The sequence below is a fragment of the Chelonoidis abingdonii genome, chromosome 22 (genome assembly GCF_003597395.2).
Source record: "Chelonoidis abingdonii isolate Lonesome George chromosome 22, CheloAbing_2.0, whole genome shotgun sequence".
NCBI lineage: Eukaryota > Metazoa > Chordata > Testudines > Testudinidae > Chelonoidis > Chelonoidis abingdonii.
Genome location: NC_133790.1, coordinates 4,015,863 through 4,034,688, shown reverse-complemented (window position 1 = coordinate 4,034,688; position 18,826 = coordinate 4,015,863). Strand labels below are relative to the sequence as shown.

Sequence of the window (18,826 nt, the reverse complement as noted above, 5' to 3'; positions counted from 1 at the left end):
ATTTTTCTCTCTTCCTGTACACCCTGGTCTTCTATCTACTGTAGAGAGTTGGGTATTTTCCTGTAGATATCTATTCTGTTAAAACATGAAAATAATTTTGAAGGTGATCCTCCTGATACAATGTTTGAGTAAGGGCAGGTTTCATGCACAAGGATCAAGTTCTTCACACATGCCTTAAAATACAGCCACCATTTCTACATCTGGGGTGGAACACAAGTTGCTTAACAAGGGCCCAGCAATAGTATGACACAATTCAGAGGATGCAGCATTGCTTTCTTCCACTTAAAATTAAAATGACTTTAAGATAAAGAGAACTATCTAATGTAATTACTTGAGTTAAAATTTTGGTCCAGATGCCCCTACTCATTTAAAAAAAAATCTCATTGTACTTTTTAAAAGTGGTCAAAACCTCTTTGCATATCTGAAACGTGTGGCAAGATTACCTCTGAAATGGAGGGGAGAGTTGATTTTTATGAAAAAAGTAAATGCACTTAATGTGTTTGTAGACAGGGCTAACATACTGCATGTCTTGTGAAAGATGGCTATTCTCTGAGCTCAACTGAATCTCCTTATCTCGGTCAGATAACAAATTGTGAACTTGTTTGATATGTGCTTTGATATGCCTTTGGTGAAATTCTTTTTTCATGATAACTGCACTTCTGATAGCAAGACTTGCTTTCTTCCACTTGAGCTTTGGAGAAGGTCTGGATAGCATAAGTCCAGAGTCAAGGTTTGCCAAAAATCAGTAGCAACTGGAAACAAAAGCAGAAATAGCATTTTATTCTGACTTCTCCTGCACAGTTTCTGGTAAAAACTAAAATAGCATCACAACAGCTATATAAATAGCCTCTCCCAACATCCTTTCAATGCCAGTTCCAAATCTTTTGTGCATCATTTTTTTGAGACAGAGTAGAAAAATATCAAGAACCCCTGTCATAAAGGCCAACACAATAATACCAAACATGAGACTTGCATTACAATTCCCATATCTGATAAACCTTTATATAAGTTTAGTGATCTTCAGCCAAACTTATTTCTCTAGTCTAATTCACCAAGTTTCAGAACTGCTTAAAACATTTTGATCTCATCTTAACTTTTATTTTTGAAAATATTTTGGCCCAATATAAAGAAAATAAATCATGTACAGAGTGAAAAATGAGTTCTTAGAAATGTGTAATGTTTGTTCAGGACTTTTTGAAATGTAAGTGCTATAGAAATTATAAAGAATATCCTACTTGTCGACTTGCTAGTGTTCACTGTGTTCACTGGACACATCATTAAAAACTGAAGGGTAAGAAACCTAATGCAATCTGCAAATCAGAACAGAATATTGGTATCCCTGTCATGGGAAATACCTTTTATTCTAAAAGTATTTTCCAAGGTAATAAGTCAAAAATGAATAGTGCAGAGAAATGGAGAGGCCTTTGGCACAGCAATAGCCCTGGCCTGGGCACGTTCTTCATCTGTTTTGAGAGGAGAATGCTAGCCAAGACAGCATTGTTATCTCATATCATTCCAAAAGTGCAGTGTCTCCAGCAAGACAACTCAGTTGTATCTAATAATCTTTGCATCATTATGTCCAGGACGCTTTCCTTGGTGTGTGGAGACATCTGCTGTCCAGATTTAAAAAGGTTGTTCCCCATTTGCTTGTACGAGGTTTAAAAAATGTCTTCAACTTACTCAATGCAGCAGATGCAAGTTTAGTTTTTCCAAGGAAATAAAAAATAGGTCAGATGCAGCACTTATTTTTAGGAAGAGCCTCCTTTTTTATTTTTTAAAGTAGCTTGAACAGCTCTCCTGACCTCCTTGTATCTAAACAAAACCAACTCAACTGGAAACAGTTAAGCTGACTCAGGCACAGTGATAGTGGCTTGTTAAATTAATCTTTAGTGGCTCATCTGGGTTTAGGAACCAGGTTTGTCTAGCTTCTAGGCAATTGTGTTAAGTTCTAGAGAACCCTATGTGGAAAACTGAGGTGTGTTTTTTCCTTCCTATCTGATCTTTGTTGTTCGGGGAAAAATTAATCCACTATTGAAGCTCACATCTTCATTCTAACTCACAGTAATGGGAAGTTCACAGTAATGGGAAGCTAATTATCACTGGGCCGATAAGCCCACGTCAGTTTTGAATTTCCCACTGGTTTAAAAAAAAAAAACCACTGCATTTTTCTAAACTCCAGTTTGAGGATCTTCCTACTATTATATTTTGATGATTGTTCCAACTGAGCTCTCATTCTGTAGGGCAGCTTGCCTTACTGGAGCCTAATTAGGTACAAACAACTTAGGAGAATATTTTATACCGGGGACTGTCTGTCAGATCAGATATCAATATGCATCCTTTACCTTTTACATGATTTGTCATCATCATTCTTCTCTTGCTAATTACCAAAGGTGGGTTTGTGCTGAAATTAAGGCTGCTTCCTTCTGCTTCACTGTAGGATTGGTTAGCAATTTTTAATGCTGAATTGTCAGCATTGCTGCCATCTGTATCTGTCTTGGGTTCTTACGGCTCCCATTACACTATCCTACCTGAGCAACTCAGTGTTTATTGAATTTCTCATCACAATAATGCTGAGACAGGACAGTGCTGTTATCTCCATTGTGCAGATGGAGAACTGCAGCACACGTAGTGGGAGATTTGCCCAAGGTCACATCAGGAGACTTGAACTCAGATCTCTAATGCCTTAGCCACTGGACCATGACTACAGAGTGGGATGTCAAAACACAGGATTCTGATACCACCACAGCACTAAGCAGGCTATTAGACTGGGAAGGAAGGTAAGCCTTTATTAAGCCATTAATTGCTGAAATAACAAAAAGGTCTAGAGCTTTCAATAGAGGTGGGTTTTTTTGTTTGTTTCAGTGTGAAAGCTCCCCCTTCAGAAAAAGGAAAGGATCACACATGTATAACTGAGCTCCTTTCCTTGCATTGTAGAAAGAAGAGGTGGGTGATAACCACAGCCAGCTGAACATGGAAGGGGCTCTGGTTGCCCGGGACAGAGTTGGAGTACAGGACTTCGTTCTTTTGGATTCCTACACCAGTGAGGCTGCTTTCTTGGACAACCTTCGCAAGCGATACAGAGAGAACCTCATCTACGTAAATCTGCATGTTTTTATGACTTCATCTTTCATAGCAATGCTGGTACTTGTGTCTAGAAGATAGTGTGAACTAACACGTAATTTTGGGAAGGTGTCATGCCTCAGACTACAACCTGCTTACAAGTCAGATCTAAGAATGAGGGCAAACGGGGCATCTCTGTGGAACCATTGTATTGGGATGATCAGAGTTCCAGGTGGACTTAATTTCTCCTGTCACTGCAGTGTTGACTTGTTGGTACAGAATGAATGATCTCCCCAAGAATATGGCTTTCTAATGCTTATGTCTGCTATACAAGGAGGAGTTGAAAGATGTTTGCAGTATCTGGCAAGCTGACTGCCCTGTTTGCCCTTTAGATAACAAAACAAATGCATATCTTCTGTGGATGGTATGGTTTATGTTCAAGGTATACGAGTGGTTGTAATAAATAACAAAGGAACACGAAAAGCCAGGCCAGCACAAAGAGTGCTCTGAACCTCAGGATCAAAATTTGCTAGTTCTTAATGGCCTTGTTTTTTCAAAGGTGCTGAGCACCCACAATGCAATGTTTTTGCTGTGCAGATCTTAAATGATAGAGAATCTTCCAAATCTTTCTTCTGTTAGATGAAACTCAATTTTTTTGAGGTGTGTGTGTGTGTGTGTGTGTGTGTGTGTGTGTGTGTGCGCGCGCGCGGGGGCGGGTGTGGAAATGAAAGGACTTGGTGGAGTGTCAGTTTAGTAGGTTCTAAAGTGTTTGTGTAACTTTGGCTCCCTGAAATATTCTCAAATTAAGGCAATTAGACTTGCACCTTGAAACCTGAGATTTGTTTATCTGCAGGGCTCAGGAAGGAATTATTTCTTTCCATATACAGTCTTATGAAAGAGTTGGACCAACTTTGGTTGGGGAAAGGTACAAGCTTTTGAGCTACACAGAGCTCTCTTTCACGTCTGGGGAAGGAAGCAGAGTAGAAAGAAGAGCTCTGTGTAGCCTGCAAGCTTATACGTTCCACCAACAGAAGTTGATCCACAAAAGATATTACCTTACCCACCTTGACTCTTTCATATCCTGGGACCAACGTAGCTACTACACTGCAGACATGCACAGTTCTAAGTAACCACCAGATGGCTTATGGATTTAGCTTTCCTATGAAGCATCAGCATCACATCTGGAGACTTTCAATGATTTAACAAAACAATGTTAGTTGTGGGCAAATATGTTCCTATGTTAACTGGGATATAAATATGAACCAAATCCCAGAAGCATCAAGGGACAGAGGTATCAAAAGTCTGTTAGGACAATTAAAGGACTAAACAAGAGGTCAGCAACCTTTCAGAAGTGGTGTGCCGAGTCTTCATTTATTCACTCTAATTTCACGTTTTACGTGCCAGTAATACATTTTAACGTTTTTAGACGGTCTCTTTTTGTAAGTCTATAATATATAACTAAACTATTGTTGTATGTAAAGTAAATAAGGTTTTAAAAAGGTTTAAGAAGCTTCATTTAAAATTTAAAATGCAGAGCCCCCTGGACCGGTGGCCAGGACCCAGACAGTGTGAGTGCCACTGAAAATCAGCTCGTGTGCCGCCTTTGGCATGCATGCCATAGGTTGCCTACCCCTGGACTAAACCAATGTAATGACGTTAGCAGCCAACCTTTAAATAAGGGTTTAAGTGTATGGGGAGTTAGAAATGGAGCACAGAAATACTGAAGTCCTTAAAACCTTTGTTACAGAAAAGTTCCACATTTTCTATTTTGTCAGTTTTCACATGGTACGCTTGAGGTTGCCCTTCAGGAGAAGTCATTCTGTTTGTTTACACTCTGTTCTTCCCTGTAGACATATATTGGTACCCTTCTAGTATCTGTGAATCCCTACAAAGAGTTGGATTTCTACTCAGTTAAACAGATGGAGATTTATCAAGGGGTCAACTTTTTTGAACTGCCACCACATATGTAAGTAGCACTAAATTCCGCTGCTTTCAGTTCACGTAAGCACTTTTTGACTTTCATAAGGTCAAGTCTAGCACTGTTTCTGTTGTGTGTCTTTTTTTTTTTTTATATTACAAACACTTTCAAACATAATTGGTGGTGGGGGGAACTTTTCATAATAGCAATCTTAGCAGGTAACTTGTTAACTTGTGGGGTTGTTTATCAAATAACTTCAGTTAGACAATGTCATAAAATCATAGGACTGGAAGGGACCTTAACAGGTCATCTAGTCCAGTCCCCTGCTTCATGGCAGGACTAAGTATTATCTAGTCTAGTATATGTCTCTGCAGAGTTGGCATTTGGATGTCAGAACTTGGACGGAGGGTAATTTCAACTTTAATATTGACACAGCTTTGAAAATACAAATGTTTTGTGAATGTTAATCACTCTTCACAACTTCCCTGTAAGTATTTATCTCCATTTTACAGAGGGCAAAATTGAAGGGCCAGTTTGTCAAAAACCACAGGGAAGAATCTGTGTCAGACAGGGCTAGAATTAAGGAATTTTTCTAGCAAGTCAGAGCTCAGTGCCTTCCTCACTTACCTGATGATGGGATGTCAGACCATCAGGGCTCAGCCATGATGTGCCCTGGCATAATTGCAGTACTGAGTATATCCTTTCAGCAGTTTCTGAAACGTTCCCTTTCACAGTCTCTGCCCTTCCTCCTGGCTCCCTGGGCTCCACCTATTCTCAGTGCTCATAATTCTGCCTCCAGCTGGTTCTGGGAGCAGGAAGTGGGTTGAGGTCAAATTTCAAAGCTGGATGTTGATTTTTGCATTTTCTTCCCAAATATGGGGTGGGGGGGGAATTGGGAAAGGGAAAGTGGCTGCACTAATTGTTACCTTTTAAAAATATCTTCACAGGCAGAAGTTGGGGCTCACCAGCAGGCTGCTTTTAAAAAAAAAATGAAAATTTGAGGTTGGTCAGTCTCTGCCTTTGGGTCATGGACTTGCAGTGTGCTAACCTGTGTCCAAAGCAGTGTGCACAGTCCACATGGGTTCTGTTGATAAAGCTCTTTTCCTCCATCATATGCCTACCTCTCCATTTGAATTAATGTTTCTACTTCCAAGTTGTGAATCTGCATATTTTCTGCTGGGAACATTGCTTGCCTGTCCAATTCAAGGTCTGTAAATTTTAGCTGTCTCCAGTGTTAAGGAGCCTATGGAACATTTTACTCCTGTCAGAGCTTTCTGTCGTCATTTTGTATGGCTGTTTCATACTGAGTAATTCTTAAAGCTGATTTTTTTTTGGTGACTCTTATTCAGATATGCCATAGCTGACAATGCTTACCGGGTAATGTGTGCTGAATACAATAACCACTTCATCCTCATCTCTGGGGAGAGTGGCGCTGGGAAAACAGAAGCCTCCAAGAAGATCTTGCAGTACTTTGCAGTGACCTGCCCGACTACGGAACAGCTGCAAATAGTCCGTGATCGCTTGCTGCTCTCCAATCCAGTTCTGGAGGTAAAACAAAAATTTTAAAAAAACCCTTTAAAGATGTACTATGAAGAGGAGATTGGCTGGCTGCAAGATTTCTCTGTATATAGAACTGAAATGTTTTGAATGTATGGAAGGAAGAGGAGATCTAATCAGGAGAATGGCCTCCAATTTGCAGGGATACTTGATCTCTGATTGCATTACAAGGAAAGTAATTTCAGCCCCTTTGCAAGCACGTCCTTTCTGACTTGGAAAATGTGAAGGAATTGATGTAGGCCAATTTGTTGTCCAGGGATTTAAATTTTGTCCGCTTGTAAGCCGAAAACTACATTTCTTCATCTATAATAAAAACACCTAGTCTACCACTCATATAAATGCTGTGCAAAGAAGAGATTTTTGTCAGTAGTGCTCCATAAGGAAAGGAGAAAATATTTTGAGACCCTTTAATAAATGCTGACCCATATCAATGAATGAACAAGCCTCTCAGAGCATCTGTCACCTATCCCTCTAGTTGCCAAATGTGCAGGAAGGTAACTGTGGATACTACTATTCAGGGCAGGTTTTCAGAGCTCTCCTGAAAATGAGATGAGCTGAGAGCTAGATATAGATTCGTGTGGTGGGCGCACACATTCAGTGAACTTTAGATGACACGTGCTCATATTATCAGAAATTTTAGGGAAAGCTTGTCTAAGTCTTCATGAGTAAACAATGGCAGTAAGTAAATGTGAGTCATTGATACTTAACCCTACATGAAGAGCCAACTGAAGAGAATCCGAGAATTGAATGTAACTAATGGTGAGTCTGAGGACGTGGATTCTACTCTTATGGAATGCTCTGTGTCAGCAGTGGGTGGGGAAAGAGGGAAGCAAGTATGTCCAGTCTCAGATAAATACAAACCTAACTTTTCAGAGTTTCATGGGATTTAGCTGCCCATTGACTGACCAAGCGTGAAAAGAGAGGGGAAAGTGCATAGGCTATTTAATGCTGTACATGCTGATGTTTCTCCCTCAGTTCCTCATGACCCTAGTTCTAGATGCAGAGCTCTCAGCAGCAAGAGGAGTGACTTGGTTTTCTTTGTTTCTCTGCAGGCTTTTGGAAACGCAAAAACTCTGCGTAATGACAACTCAAGTAGATTTGGAAAATACATGGATATCCAATTTGATTTTAAGGTAAGAACAAAAGTGTTGGACCATTCTCAAAACAAGCATAACTATTTACCTGTCTGGCACCAGCATGGAATACTTAGTCAGTAAACCTTGTACTGCTCTGCAAAATTATTTACCATGCAGGCTACCTTCTGACCTCACTTTTACAGCGCTTGCGTTTTTTGACTGAGGTGTCTGAAGTGTTGTATCTTGGAAGTTTCCAGCATTATTGGCAACACAGCCAACTGCTCGATGAAAAAGGTAATATTTCACTACAGAGCAGGAGCTAGTTGAAAAGACAGTTACTCCTCAGACAGTGTGTGTCTACTTGTGAGTGATATTTTAATAGAGAAACTAATGAAGTGTAAGAAGAGCAGATAGGCTTCTGGTGTCATCGCTACTTGCCACAGTGTGTGTTAATAAGAATACAGCAGTCACAAAACTTCTGCTGGCTTCCTGTCAATTGGACTGTTGAGTATTGAATGTTTAGCAGTCTAAGTTCACTTGGCTGTTTTTGCTTTGTTTCCTTCCCTCTCTCCTCCCCCCCCCCCCCCCCCAGGGAGCTCCAGTAGGAGGGCATATCCTCAGTTACCTGATTGAGAAATCCCGAGTCGTTCATCAAAACAATGGGGAACGGAATTTCCATATCTTCTACCAGTTGCTGGAGGGTGGGGAAGATGACCTGCTTCGTTGGCTAGGACTGGAGCGCAACCCGCAGAAGTACATGTATCTTATACAGGTTGGGATAACTAGGCCCCTGGCATGGAACTACTTATGGGGTTCTAGAGGCTGCATTTGGCAGCATAGATCTGCAGTACCTGGTACCTTGTTCTGTAAAGGTCCTGTATTATGATCACCTATGACTTGATGGGTTTTCTTCACTGTTCATGTACTCCATTATGGTAGAAGTCATGACGATAGCTAATGATTTTCTAAGTGGTTGTAATACTGTAGAACAGCTGTCCGTGTATGGTTTTCTACCCTTGTTTCACCTTTTGACGCTGATTTGCCATGGGTCTAGAGCTGCAGCAATATTAGTGCCTCAACTTCCTTTATTTCTAACTTCTGGATGGATTTCTAACTAATGGATAAAGCACATTAGAATGACACAACACTATGGCTTGCCCAAATTCTGCCCTTAGGCTGTGAAATCACTAGAAGCTGCATGAGAGGACCAGACTAAAACTTGGTCCTGAATTAGTTTCTACCCTCTACTTATGAATCCAACCTATTCTTGCCTCTCCTCCATTAATTTAGAGAGGGATTTCACAATGAAGCAAACTGAAATTTTGTTCCATAAGAAATTTAACAATACAAACACCTTGTATTCTCAGTGCTCTTAGTGAGGATATTTGTGCATGGGTGACAGCTTCTTCCGCTTCAGGGCTTTTGCCCAGTCCACGGCAGTGAAGTTCTTAATCTGTCTGTGATAGACTGTGATAAACATTAAACTATTGCCAGGCAAATGAGTGCGCTATCCTAGAGGAAGCATTGTGACTTAATGGCAGATGCCACTAGACGGAAGAGCTGGCTGGCTGTTGTATAAAAATACCCCTCTGGTTCATTGTAAAGCGTGGCCTAAACTACTATCTGCACGTTACACTTGGTGTAAAGGTCTCTCTTTAAGGCTTTCTTTATTAATTTGGTGTAAAATAAGTAAGCTTGAGGACTTAAGCAGCTGTTATATATAACATGAAGAAAACTGTTCCCTACGGTTGTTTATAAAATGCAGAATCATGTGCGCAAACTGCTGTTTTATGACCTCCTATTTCCTTTAGTTTTTGATGGAGTATAATATGCAGACAACTTGCCCTTCTGCCAGTATAGACACATTGAGTAACAAAGGCTACGTTACTATAAACGTAACAGATGGCTAGAACCCAAACGTCACCATAAATGCGCTAAGTACCTCGTACCCAAACTCAGCACACACCATGCTCTTAAGTAATGGTTATGGAAAGGACTGACCAGTAGAGCCATGGGCAGAATGGGCAAAAGTGGAATAACCCTCTGTGTGTATATCTACAAACAAGATGGTAAAGAGCTGAGAGAACTGGGAATCAAAAATGCCAAGCCAAGGTGTGATTGGCTAATGGTACACAGATCAATAGAACTGTAGTGATGTATGCAAAGTTTTCATGCTCTTTCTTCTCCTCAATAGGGTCGATGTGCCAAAGTGTCTTCCATTAACGACAAGAGTGACTGGAAAACAGTCCGCAAAGCCTTCTCAGTGATTGACTTCACTGAAACAGATATTGAGGTATAGAGGCAAGAGAAGGGATGTGCATTTATGAAAGGGGGTAACTGCTGATTCCATCCTGGTTCAGGCTAGATATCTGGGGAAATTTCCAAATAAGGGCTGTACAGCTCTTTCTAAGGAAGTGGTGGAAGTCTCTTCCCTTGCCACACCTAAAACTGGACTGGATACAGTGCTGAAGTATGTATTGTGGGGAACAATCTTGCACTGACTAAGACATGGACAAGATAACCTGAGAGCAGGAATTGTCTGAATATCTTACTGACTTCTGATAGTCCATAATGGATAGAAAAATGGGATGCAATAACCAATGCCTGTACCCACCAGGGGGAAAATGCTTTACAAACAGTATTACTGGGCCAGTGGCAAACTTTCTGATCCCCTCCCCACCCTGTGTTTTTCTGGTGTCAGAAGTGTGTTGCTAAAGGAAGTCTATATTGCTACCACTCTAGTGAAAAATGTCGTGTATAGAAGTAGAGATTGATATCAGAACTTCATGTCACCTATAAAAACCAGGGGCTGTTATTACTCTTCATATCATTAAACATTTGCTTGATAGATTTAACTAAAAAAAAAAAAAAGACAGGAAGGGAATTAATTTGATCTCCTACATAGTACAGGACACAGAATTAGGAGTTTGTGGGGATATGGTTGTGGCTTTGTCAAATGACCAATTCTCTTTCAGATGCGTGGTACAAATTAAAACATTCTCCCTCTCTGCAGTTCCTAACTGATTTTTTTTTATTATTTTTTTTTATATCACTTAAGTAAGTTTGGGTCCAGAGTTCATTGGAGTATCATCTATGCCTCTCTGAAATGGCTCTATACTGGCCATTTGGCAAGTGCAAGGATTGCTTTTGGCTTAACTGCATCATTATAGTCAAGTGCTCTTTTTCTGCTGCCTGTGTGTTGTAAACTTCTCAGGAGTAAGGGAAGAAGGGTCTATAAAAGTGATGGTCCTAGCACCAAAATGGCCTGAGATACAGGCCCTGTTGTAATCATGCCCGGTGACCTCGTCTTTGCCTCTCCCATGGACTTTGGTGATTCCCACCATCTATCTATTTCTTAGGTTGAGCGGCTGGCTTAATTTTGAAGTGTCAGCTGATGTGCATATCCCAGGGAGTCAGACTGGAAGGAGGTGGCCAGATTGGAGTGTCCTTCTGTACCAGGTCTAGAGAAGTAGCTGATGGTGAGAGATTATCTCCCTCAGCAGTAGTTGATTTTCAGATCAACAGATTGCACTACCACTGAGCCAAACAGCATATTCTGCTTAAGAGTAATGACCATGTAACCATATGAACTTGGCTTTTAACAGTCTTTGTCACTTTGACCTCAGCATCTCTTTGGGGTCATTGCCAGTGTCCTGCACCTGGGAAATATTCAGTATGAAGAAGATAGTAACGGTCATGCCATCATCACAAACGGCAGCCAGATCAAATGGATCTCAAAGGTATCTATGGGGAGACAGGAAGCTTCCACACAGATTTGGAGGCAGGAGCTCAAGACACGATGTTTGAGGGGTTGCTTCCCTTCCTTGCTATGTTTTTGATTTGTGGATGGTAGCATGTACTGTCCTAGGAAGTGTCCAAATTCTCTAGAAGGACAGCCTCTGCTCTGAGGGGCTCATCTGGGCTTTGTGCGTCAAGTCTGGCTTGAACAGTCCCTGCGCTAATCAGGGTATCCTAGAAACGTAGGAGTGGAAGGGACTTTGAGAAGTCAACTAGTCAAGCCCCCTGCACTGAGGCAGGACCAAGAAATCTAGCCCATCCCTTCCAGAGGTTTGTCCAACCTGTTTTTAAAAACGTCCAGTGATGGACTCCACAACCTCCCTCAGGAGCCCATTACAGAGCTTAACTACCCTTAGAGTTAGAAAGTTTTTCCTAATATCTAACCTAAATTTCCCTTGCTGCAGATTAAGCCCATTACTACTTGCCCTGCATTCAGTGGACTTGATCAATTATTCTCCACTGTTCTCTTTATAGCACCCCTATGAACTCTGTACTGAGCTGCCAGATGCAGAATCCTGACGTTTAAATGTTTTAACTCTTGCCATCAGCATAAAGATGGAAAAGTTGAAATCTGTAACGTATAATATGCAACAGGCTCCTTAGCATTTTAATTCAACTTTAGCCATCCAGGGTATTTATATTATATTTCTTGTGTAACTGATTCATGCTTTTCATTATGGGTGTGGAGTATTAAGGCATTACTAGAATATCCTCTGTCTCATTGGTTTTTAATAGTGTTTTTGTCCCCAGTTGGCATAAAGACACAAGCTGTCACTTCCCAGACCTACGTAAGTGACTTTGCATTGCTTACAGGATGGCTGCTGACAGATGTGCACAGTTGTCGCTATGCTGGCACGTAATGTTTTAGCTTATGTGACTCCTTCAGTCCAATGTACAAAAGGGTCAAGCTGCATATTCAGACTGGAGTGGCAGCAGCATCCATTTGGAATTTCCTGTTGTCAGTAGAAATATCACAAAGGAGATCAGAGCAACTTAATATGCCAATACTGCCTCCCCCTAACAACCAGAAATGGGTTGTGTGGGCTACACCCTAATAGAGAAGCAGCAGCTCAGTACTCCACAATGGAGCAAACCCCTACAAGGTGCCTATGCAGTCTGCCAATACACTGTGGGAGAAAATTCTTGATGGACTCTAATCATGGCAATCACGTTAAACCAGTGCAAGTAAGAAAAATGCTGTAGTTTAAAATCCCAATATGACCAGACATAACTGATAGCAAAGGTGTCTCATTCCTTTTCCTTTAAATCTTAATATGATGGATTTCACTACTTATCTGTGGGTGCAGAGAAATGCAAATGTTGATTGTCCTGTTACATTTTGGGTTTTCAAGAGTAATTAACAGTAAAAGGCAGCAGCCTGGACATTTCACTCCAAATTGACTGTATGCATGAAATTACCCTTTTGTATTCTAACTGTGGCTCTCCTCTTTGGCAGTTATTGGGCGTCCACTTATCCATTCTACAGGAAGCTCTTACGCACAGAAAGATAGAAGCCAGATCAGAAGAGGTATAAATTAAGCCAGTGTCAGATTCCTCATAATCTATTAGAAGTCAACACAGTCTAGTGGTAAAACCTTGGGCTAAGGAGCCAGGATACCCTGTGTTTTGTTCTTGACGCACTCAGATTCTCTAAAGAAACTTCACCAAGTTTACTGAATGTGTCTCTCTTCCTATCTGTAAAATAATTGTGATAAGAATAGTTACCTTCCTTTGTAAATTTCTGAGATATTAAGTTGAGAAGTGTTGGTGTGAGGCTGCCTTCCTGCTGAGTGACATAACAAGTGATTGAAAAAAGCCAGGAAAGAGGAAGGTTTTCACACAGCCACATGTCTGAGCCAAATTACCTTCATTTGTGTGTTCTGTAAAGTGCTTCTTGAAAAATTTGGCTTCATATGCAGTTGGGAGTATTTGTATAAAATGTCCGCTTGTAACACTTTGTGGTGTTTGAAAGCCATCAGAGTGTTCCCTTGAAATTTGGCAGAGTCCCAAAATGCAGCCTCCTAATCAATCCTGATAGTGTATGCCCATTTACCCCTTTACCTGGTGTACATCATTTAGCTCGTATATAGATGAATGTTTGCTGCTAAATTAGGGGGTAAAATGGGACTCAGTCCTTATTTTTGTTCATGCACTATGCTGTCAGTGACTCCTCTCCTGTACCCTGAATGTTAATGCTAGGAAATTCGTAGCTATTGTCTTGCACCTTCTGACCAAAAAGATGATATATGGAATATCTCACTTTATTTCAAAACCTCTTTGTCTTCAAATCCATCTCATCATTGTGAGACTGGGCCAGTCTAAACTCTGCTACAGGTTAGGATGTGTGCAGCTGGGTGGAAGATGTGTAGAAGTTGGGCACTAGGACTCAACAAGCGGTCTCATAGCTGGGGTGCTAGAGCAGTAGTCACACCAGCCTGAGGTGCGACCTACGGACCTGTACCTGGAGCTGTGGTTAGCTTCAATTTTGATCCGAAGGTAGAATTCTTGCTCATGCTTCAGTGTGAAATGGAGACTGTCAGATGGTAGCCTGCTCTCTAATCCATGAACGTGAAATGAGTTAGAAATTACTGACTTTTGAGTTATCTTGAGTATTTTTACCTGTTTGGTTTTTTTTAGGTCCTGAGTCCCCTGAACATAGACTTGGCATTCTGTGCTCGGGATGCAGCAGCTAAGGCGATTTATGGACGGACTTTTACTTGGCTAGTCAACAAAATTAATGGATCTTTAGCCAACAAGGTTGGTTTCCTTCTAGCTAACACTGTGCTCTACAGACGAGTACTGTCTCATTCAGTGAATGGACAGTGCTTCCAGAATGAGATAGTAATGTGGTGTTTTCCACCAGACATTTCAAGTCTGCTAGTTGAGTTCAGGGATTCAAACCATAGTGAGCTGGAGATTCATGTTCTGCTTGGTTGCTGGGGTGTTTTTAGTATTCGATACCAAAAAAAAAAACAAACATTGTCAAGTAGTTTGGCCAATGCATGACCTACTTTAAAATGGTCCATCTTGATTGGACGTAAATACAAATGTATACATGATCACTTTATCGCTGATAAGAAAAAAAAATCACTGCTTTTGTAGGATCTATCCAAACTATGGTATGTGCTTGTCCAACAGGAGATGTGGCAGCAAACTAACATGCCATTTGCTGGTCTGTAATGCTGGTGCAAAAACAAGGGGAGTTTATCATAAAACTAAGCTTTCTAGAAGTCAAGAAAAATGTTTTCCAAATGGTGACAGAACTTGTATGGAAAGTAGCCTTGATATCTGTGCTTAAGAGAGAGACGTGTCCTTTGAGACTAGTTGAAGGAGGTCTTTGCTTTTGGTTTGGTAAGCCACCAGGCAGCCATGCATGGAGTCATTTTTATTATCCCAGATACGTAATTTTGAACGGTGGAAAATGGGGGTTGGCTAGATTCCCCCATTAATGATTTAATCTTTGGATTCCTCTCTGCATCTACAGTAGCTGTGCACCAGGATGCATGTTGTACTATCAGCTTAAGAAACCCAGGTCTGAGAGTTAACATTAGGCTTTGAGTTGGAGTGACTACAAACGGTCACAGAGCTAGGAACAACCAGGAGTCCCCAGCATGGGATCCTGTGTCCTACCCGAATATAGAAGGCAGTGGTTGTCTGGAACAAATATATGTGATGGCAGGCCTGCCAGTGTCTATAAGAGGGTGAAGCCATTGGAAGATAAAGGGGATTTATTCCACGTTCTCTCCTACCTCTACGCCCAACCTCCACGAAGAATATTTAGATGTGTCTTGGCTTGCTCACCAAAATATCTGGTCAGTTCAGCTGCAGAATTGTCTGCTAGAGGGACCCATGCGGTAATGACACTGTCCCTGTAATGAATCTCCCTGGTCAGTGGCAGAGTGGGAACAAATGAGAGATTAGGTGAAGGGAACCACATGAATGATGCAGAGCAATTGCACCAGTTACAGAAATCATCTTTTCCTCATGGAGCATTTAATGGTATCTTTGGCAGGACCTCACGAGGAAAACGGTGATTGGGCTGCTTGACATCTATGGGTTTGAAGTGTTTGATACAAACAGGTAAGTGCCACTGAAGCTGGCTCAAACTGTGCGTGCACTAATGTGGGTCTGCTTCCAAAGCAATGCATGGCCATTAGGGCTCAGGCTTTGGCATACCCCAGAAAGGCAAGGAAGTTGAGTCCCAGCTCCCTTCATCAGCTCTGAGCTGTACCTAATCTGTGACACGTGTTGCAGTATGTAGGCGTAACTGGCTAAGTGGAGCACAGTGAAGGTCTCTACTCATTTCTTTGCTCTAGTTGGCTGATTGTGTTAAAAGTCCAGAATCATATGGAAGAACTTGTGCATATGTAATATTGGAGTGGGCCATCTTCTTGTGTGGGGCAGCTTTCAAAGCCTCTAGAGAGACAGAAGGATGCAACTACCACCTTCTTCTAGCCAAACAACTCATTGCCCTGTAATGCTTATTCTGTCGTCATATGTTCAATTATAAGGCTGTTGGGAAGGAAGTTAGTGATGGGTGACAATGTGGCAGTTGAGTTCAGAAACATTCAACCATTAGTCTGCTGCCCTGAGCTTGCTGTGTCAGCAAAAATAGGCTGGGAGTCTCTCAAAAACAGCCCTTCTGAGAAGAATGTTGGTACTTACCTCTGGAACTGCAGCTCAGATGACAGTGTGCGTATGTGTTTGGGGAAGGTAGAGGGCAGAGTTAGCTGAACTTTATCAAAGCTCTCTAATTTGGTTTGAGTTTCAAGCAGAAGTTTTAGGGGCAGTGGGTGGGGAGGGAGGAGTGGTGTATTTTATCCAGACTGATTTTCCAGTTCTTATTAAACATCTACAGTGGTAGATAGCCACTCTTGAAATGGGATATGGGCTTTTTCTATTAAAATATTTTCCTAATGGGAAAACAAAACTATAGCTGCCTCAGCTATTTCATGGACTCATCTTCTGTTATGGGGAGAAGGGTTATAATAGGAATTCTCTTTTTTACACTACTTTCCCTACAAAGCAAGAAGGCAGCTAGAAAGTTTCCTTTAATGCACATCCTTATTCTTGCTTATTTTATTTTTCAAAAGTTTTGAACAGTTCTGCATTAATTACTGCAATGAAAAGCTCCAGCAGCTGTTAATTGAAATGACTCTGAAGGCAGAGCAGGAGGAATATGAGATGGAAGGCATAGAGGTAACTCTCATTGCTTTTCCCTGTCTTGTTCTCTTGAACATCACTGCACAGCAAACTTACTTTTACTCACCAAGGCATTAATAGTGCTTTTTAAAACTTGCCATTATAGTTGAAATACCATTGACATTTGAGATGGAAAAGGCATAGTGGTCCCACCAATTCCGTTCCCTTCAGTTCGTGCAGGCTTATCATCGATGGTATATTTTCATATTGTCATGTTTTTTAAAGAATGCTTCCCTTTGAGAGCTACAGAGAGTGCAGCTTCCAACCTCTTCTGTCCTGTGGGCCCTCTCCCACAGACCCTCCTCCCATTTGGTAACATGAGATGTGTAGGATAGTCATGACCCCTGAATGCTTGTTTGACCCCCATCTTCCAGTTGAGAACCCCTGTGCTATGCAATAGAACTTACTGGAAGCTCTTGCTATACTTGGCCTCACTTTTCCCCTTCCTTATTTTGATCCCATTACTCCTAGTTGTACCCTTTCTAGTGCGTTCCACCATTTTGGCTGAGTTAATTTGTATGCTTTGAAGGAGAATGTGGCAGAACTAGGTCTCTTGGCCAGAAACAGACTCTGCAATGAAATGCCTTTGTAGAAATGAAGATCCTTGTAATGTAAGAATGGCCATGCAGGGTCAGACCACTGGTCCATCTAGTCTGGTGTACTGTATTCCAACAGTGTCAGGCACCAGATGCTTCAAAGGGAATGAACAGAACAATTATCAAATGATCTGTTCCCTGTCATCCAGTTCCAGGTTCTAGAAGTCAGAGGTTTAGGGACATGTGGGGCATGGGTTGCATCCCTGACCATGTTGGCTAATAGCCACAGAAGGACCTATCCTCTATAAACAACTTTTTTTTGAGTCCAGTTATACTTTTGGCCTTCAAACATCCCCTGGCAACAAGTTCCACAGGTTAACGGTGCATTGGATAAAGACATACTAACAACAAAAGGTGCAGCTGAGTGTGTTTCAACAGAAGAGACTGAAGGGTTGCAGTGGAGTAATGTAGAGATTAAGATAATTCTGCCCATGCTGCTTAAACGGGGAAGATATTGAGGAGTGGCTGGGTCAAGAACCTCTCCAACAAAACCTTAAATCCTAACTTGGAATTATTTTGGGTTGGAGTAGGTAAAGTTCTCCGAATTCTTTAAAATCACTTTTCCCTTTCTAATCCCAGTGGGAGCCAATTCCATATTTCAACAACAAGATAATCTGTGACTTGGTTGAAGAGAAACACAAAGGAATAATCTCCATACTGGTAAGAACAAAATTTATGCCTAATTGTGCAGTCATCCCATACTATTATTGCTTTCTCGATACGTTAAGAACTCCGCAGTACCCAGGATGTAAATATACGGATGCTCAAGTTCTGTCGTCAGGCTTCTGCTATTAAAAGGGTTGGGTAGAATACTAGGTTAGAGTCTGAAAACACCACAGAACACCAAAGTAAAGTTTGAGCAACTTATACTTTTTTCTGAGCTGTGCTCTGAGATTTTTCTCTTTGTTCCTTCCCCTGTTTACTTATCTCTGTTCTCAAAAACCCCAAGTTACGGCCACCACCATCCTGCATTGGATGCAGGGGCTGCTCAAATGAAGCTTTCTAGCCTGTCAACATCACGAAGGGCACTGTTTGCAAGAGAACTTCTAGAGTTCAGAGCAGTTTTCCCCTCCTTTTTGGGATAAATGGGGTAGGGGCCCTATGAGAAAATCAAGTTGCTTTAAACTTGGTAATACAAAAACCAAAAAAGGTAAGATTTATAGAGATTCTTTCTGTAAAGTTGCATGTAATTCAACAGTAGTGCATTGTGCTTTGACCCACATGGCTTGCTGACTTGTAGACAGAGGAGTGGAGAGTTTATCACATGGATACAGAAGCTGAGTGATTAATGTACTGTAACGAAGGGCAGGAGTATCATGATTCTTGAAGCTTAATGCTAGTATTCCCATTCTAGTTAAGAACATGTACAAGCAGAACTCTTCTATACATATCATAATTGTATGGGTGGGGGGTGGTTCTCAGGTAGAAAATATAAGAATTCAGTAGCTTTGGAGGCTTTTGGACTCTTAGAAGCTGTAATTAATGTTGACCAAGAATATCTAGCATTTATGTATTCCTGGGTCTCAGTGCCTAATGATATCCATTTCTTCCACCCTGCCACCTTCATGTGAAACTCACTGTGAGACGGACAAGGAGAGAGGCACACGCTTGCAGAAAAT

General features: G+C 41.3%; 2 protein-coding genes across 3 annotated transcripts in view; one reads left to right on the top strand and one right to left on the bottom strand.

Annotated features, from left to right (window-relative positions):
• Positions 1–394: 394 nt before the first annotated feature.
• Positions 395–18,826, bottom strand: part of KCTD10 (potassium channel tetramerization domain containing 10) — a 399,500-nt gene continuing 381,068 nt past the window's right edge. The window contains exon 8 of one of the 2 annotated variants that reach the window (XR_012654701.1): positions 395–752. The gene's annotated coding sequence lies outside the window, so the exon portion shown is untranslated. Of the gene's footprint in view, positions 753–6,398; positions 6,521–18,826 lie in introns of those variants that run through there. The other variant, XR_004377158.2, reaches the window with a different exon arrangement.
• Positions 2,941–18,826, top strand: part of MYO1H (myosin IH) — a 36,395-nt gene continuing 20,509 nt past the window's right edge. The window contains exons 1-12 of the mRNA XM_032805426.2: positions 2,941–3,096; positions 4,911–5,026; positions 6,328–6,526; positions 7,588–7,668; positions 8,204–8,383; positions 9,806–9,904; positions 11,238–11,351; positions 12,866–12,937; positions 14,047–14,166; positions 15,422–15,489; positions 16,503–16,608; positions 17,787–17,867. Of these exons, the coding sequence (XP_032661317.2) occupies positions 2,971–3,096; positions 4,911–5,026; positions 6,328–6,526; positions 7,588–7,668; positions 8,204–8,383; positions 9,806–9,904; positions 11,238–11,351; positions 12,866–12,937; positions 14,047–14,166; positions 15,422–15,489; positions 16,503–16,608; positions 17,787–17,867 (1,362 nt within the window). The 5' untranslated portion in view covers positions 2,941–2,970. The remainder of the gene's footprint in view (positions 3,097–4,910; positions 5,027–6,327; positions 6,527–7,587; positions 7,669–8,203; positions 8,384–9,805; positions 9,905–11,237; positions 11,352–12,865; positions 12,938–14,046; positions 14,167–15,421; positions 15,490–16,502; positions 16,609–17,786; positions 17,868–18,826) is intronic.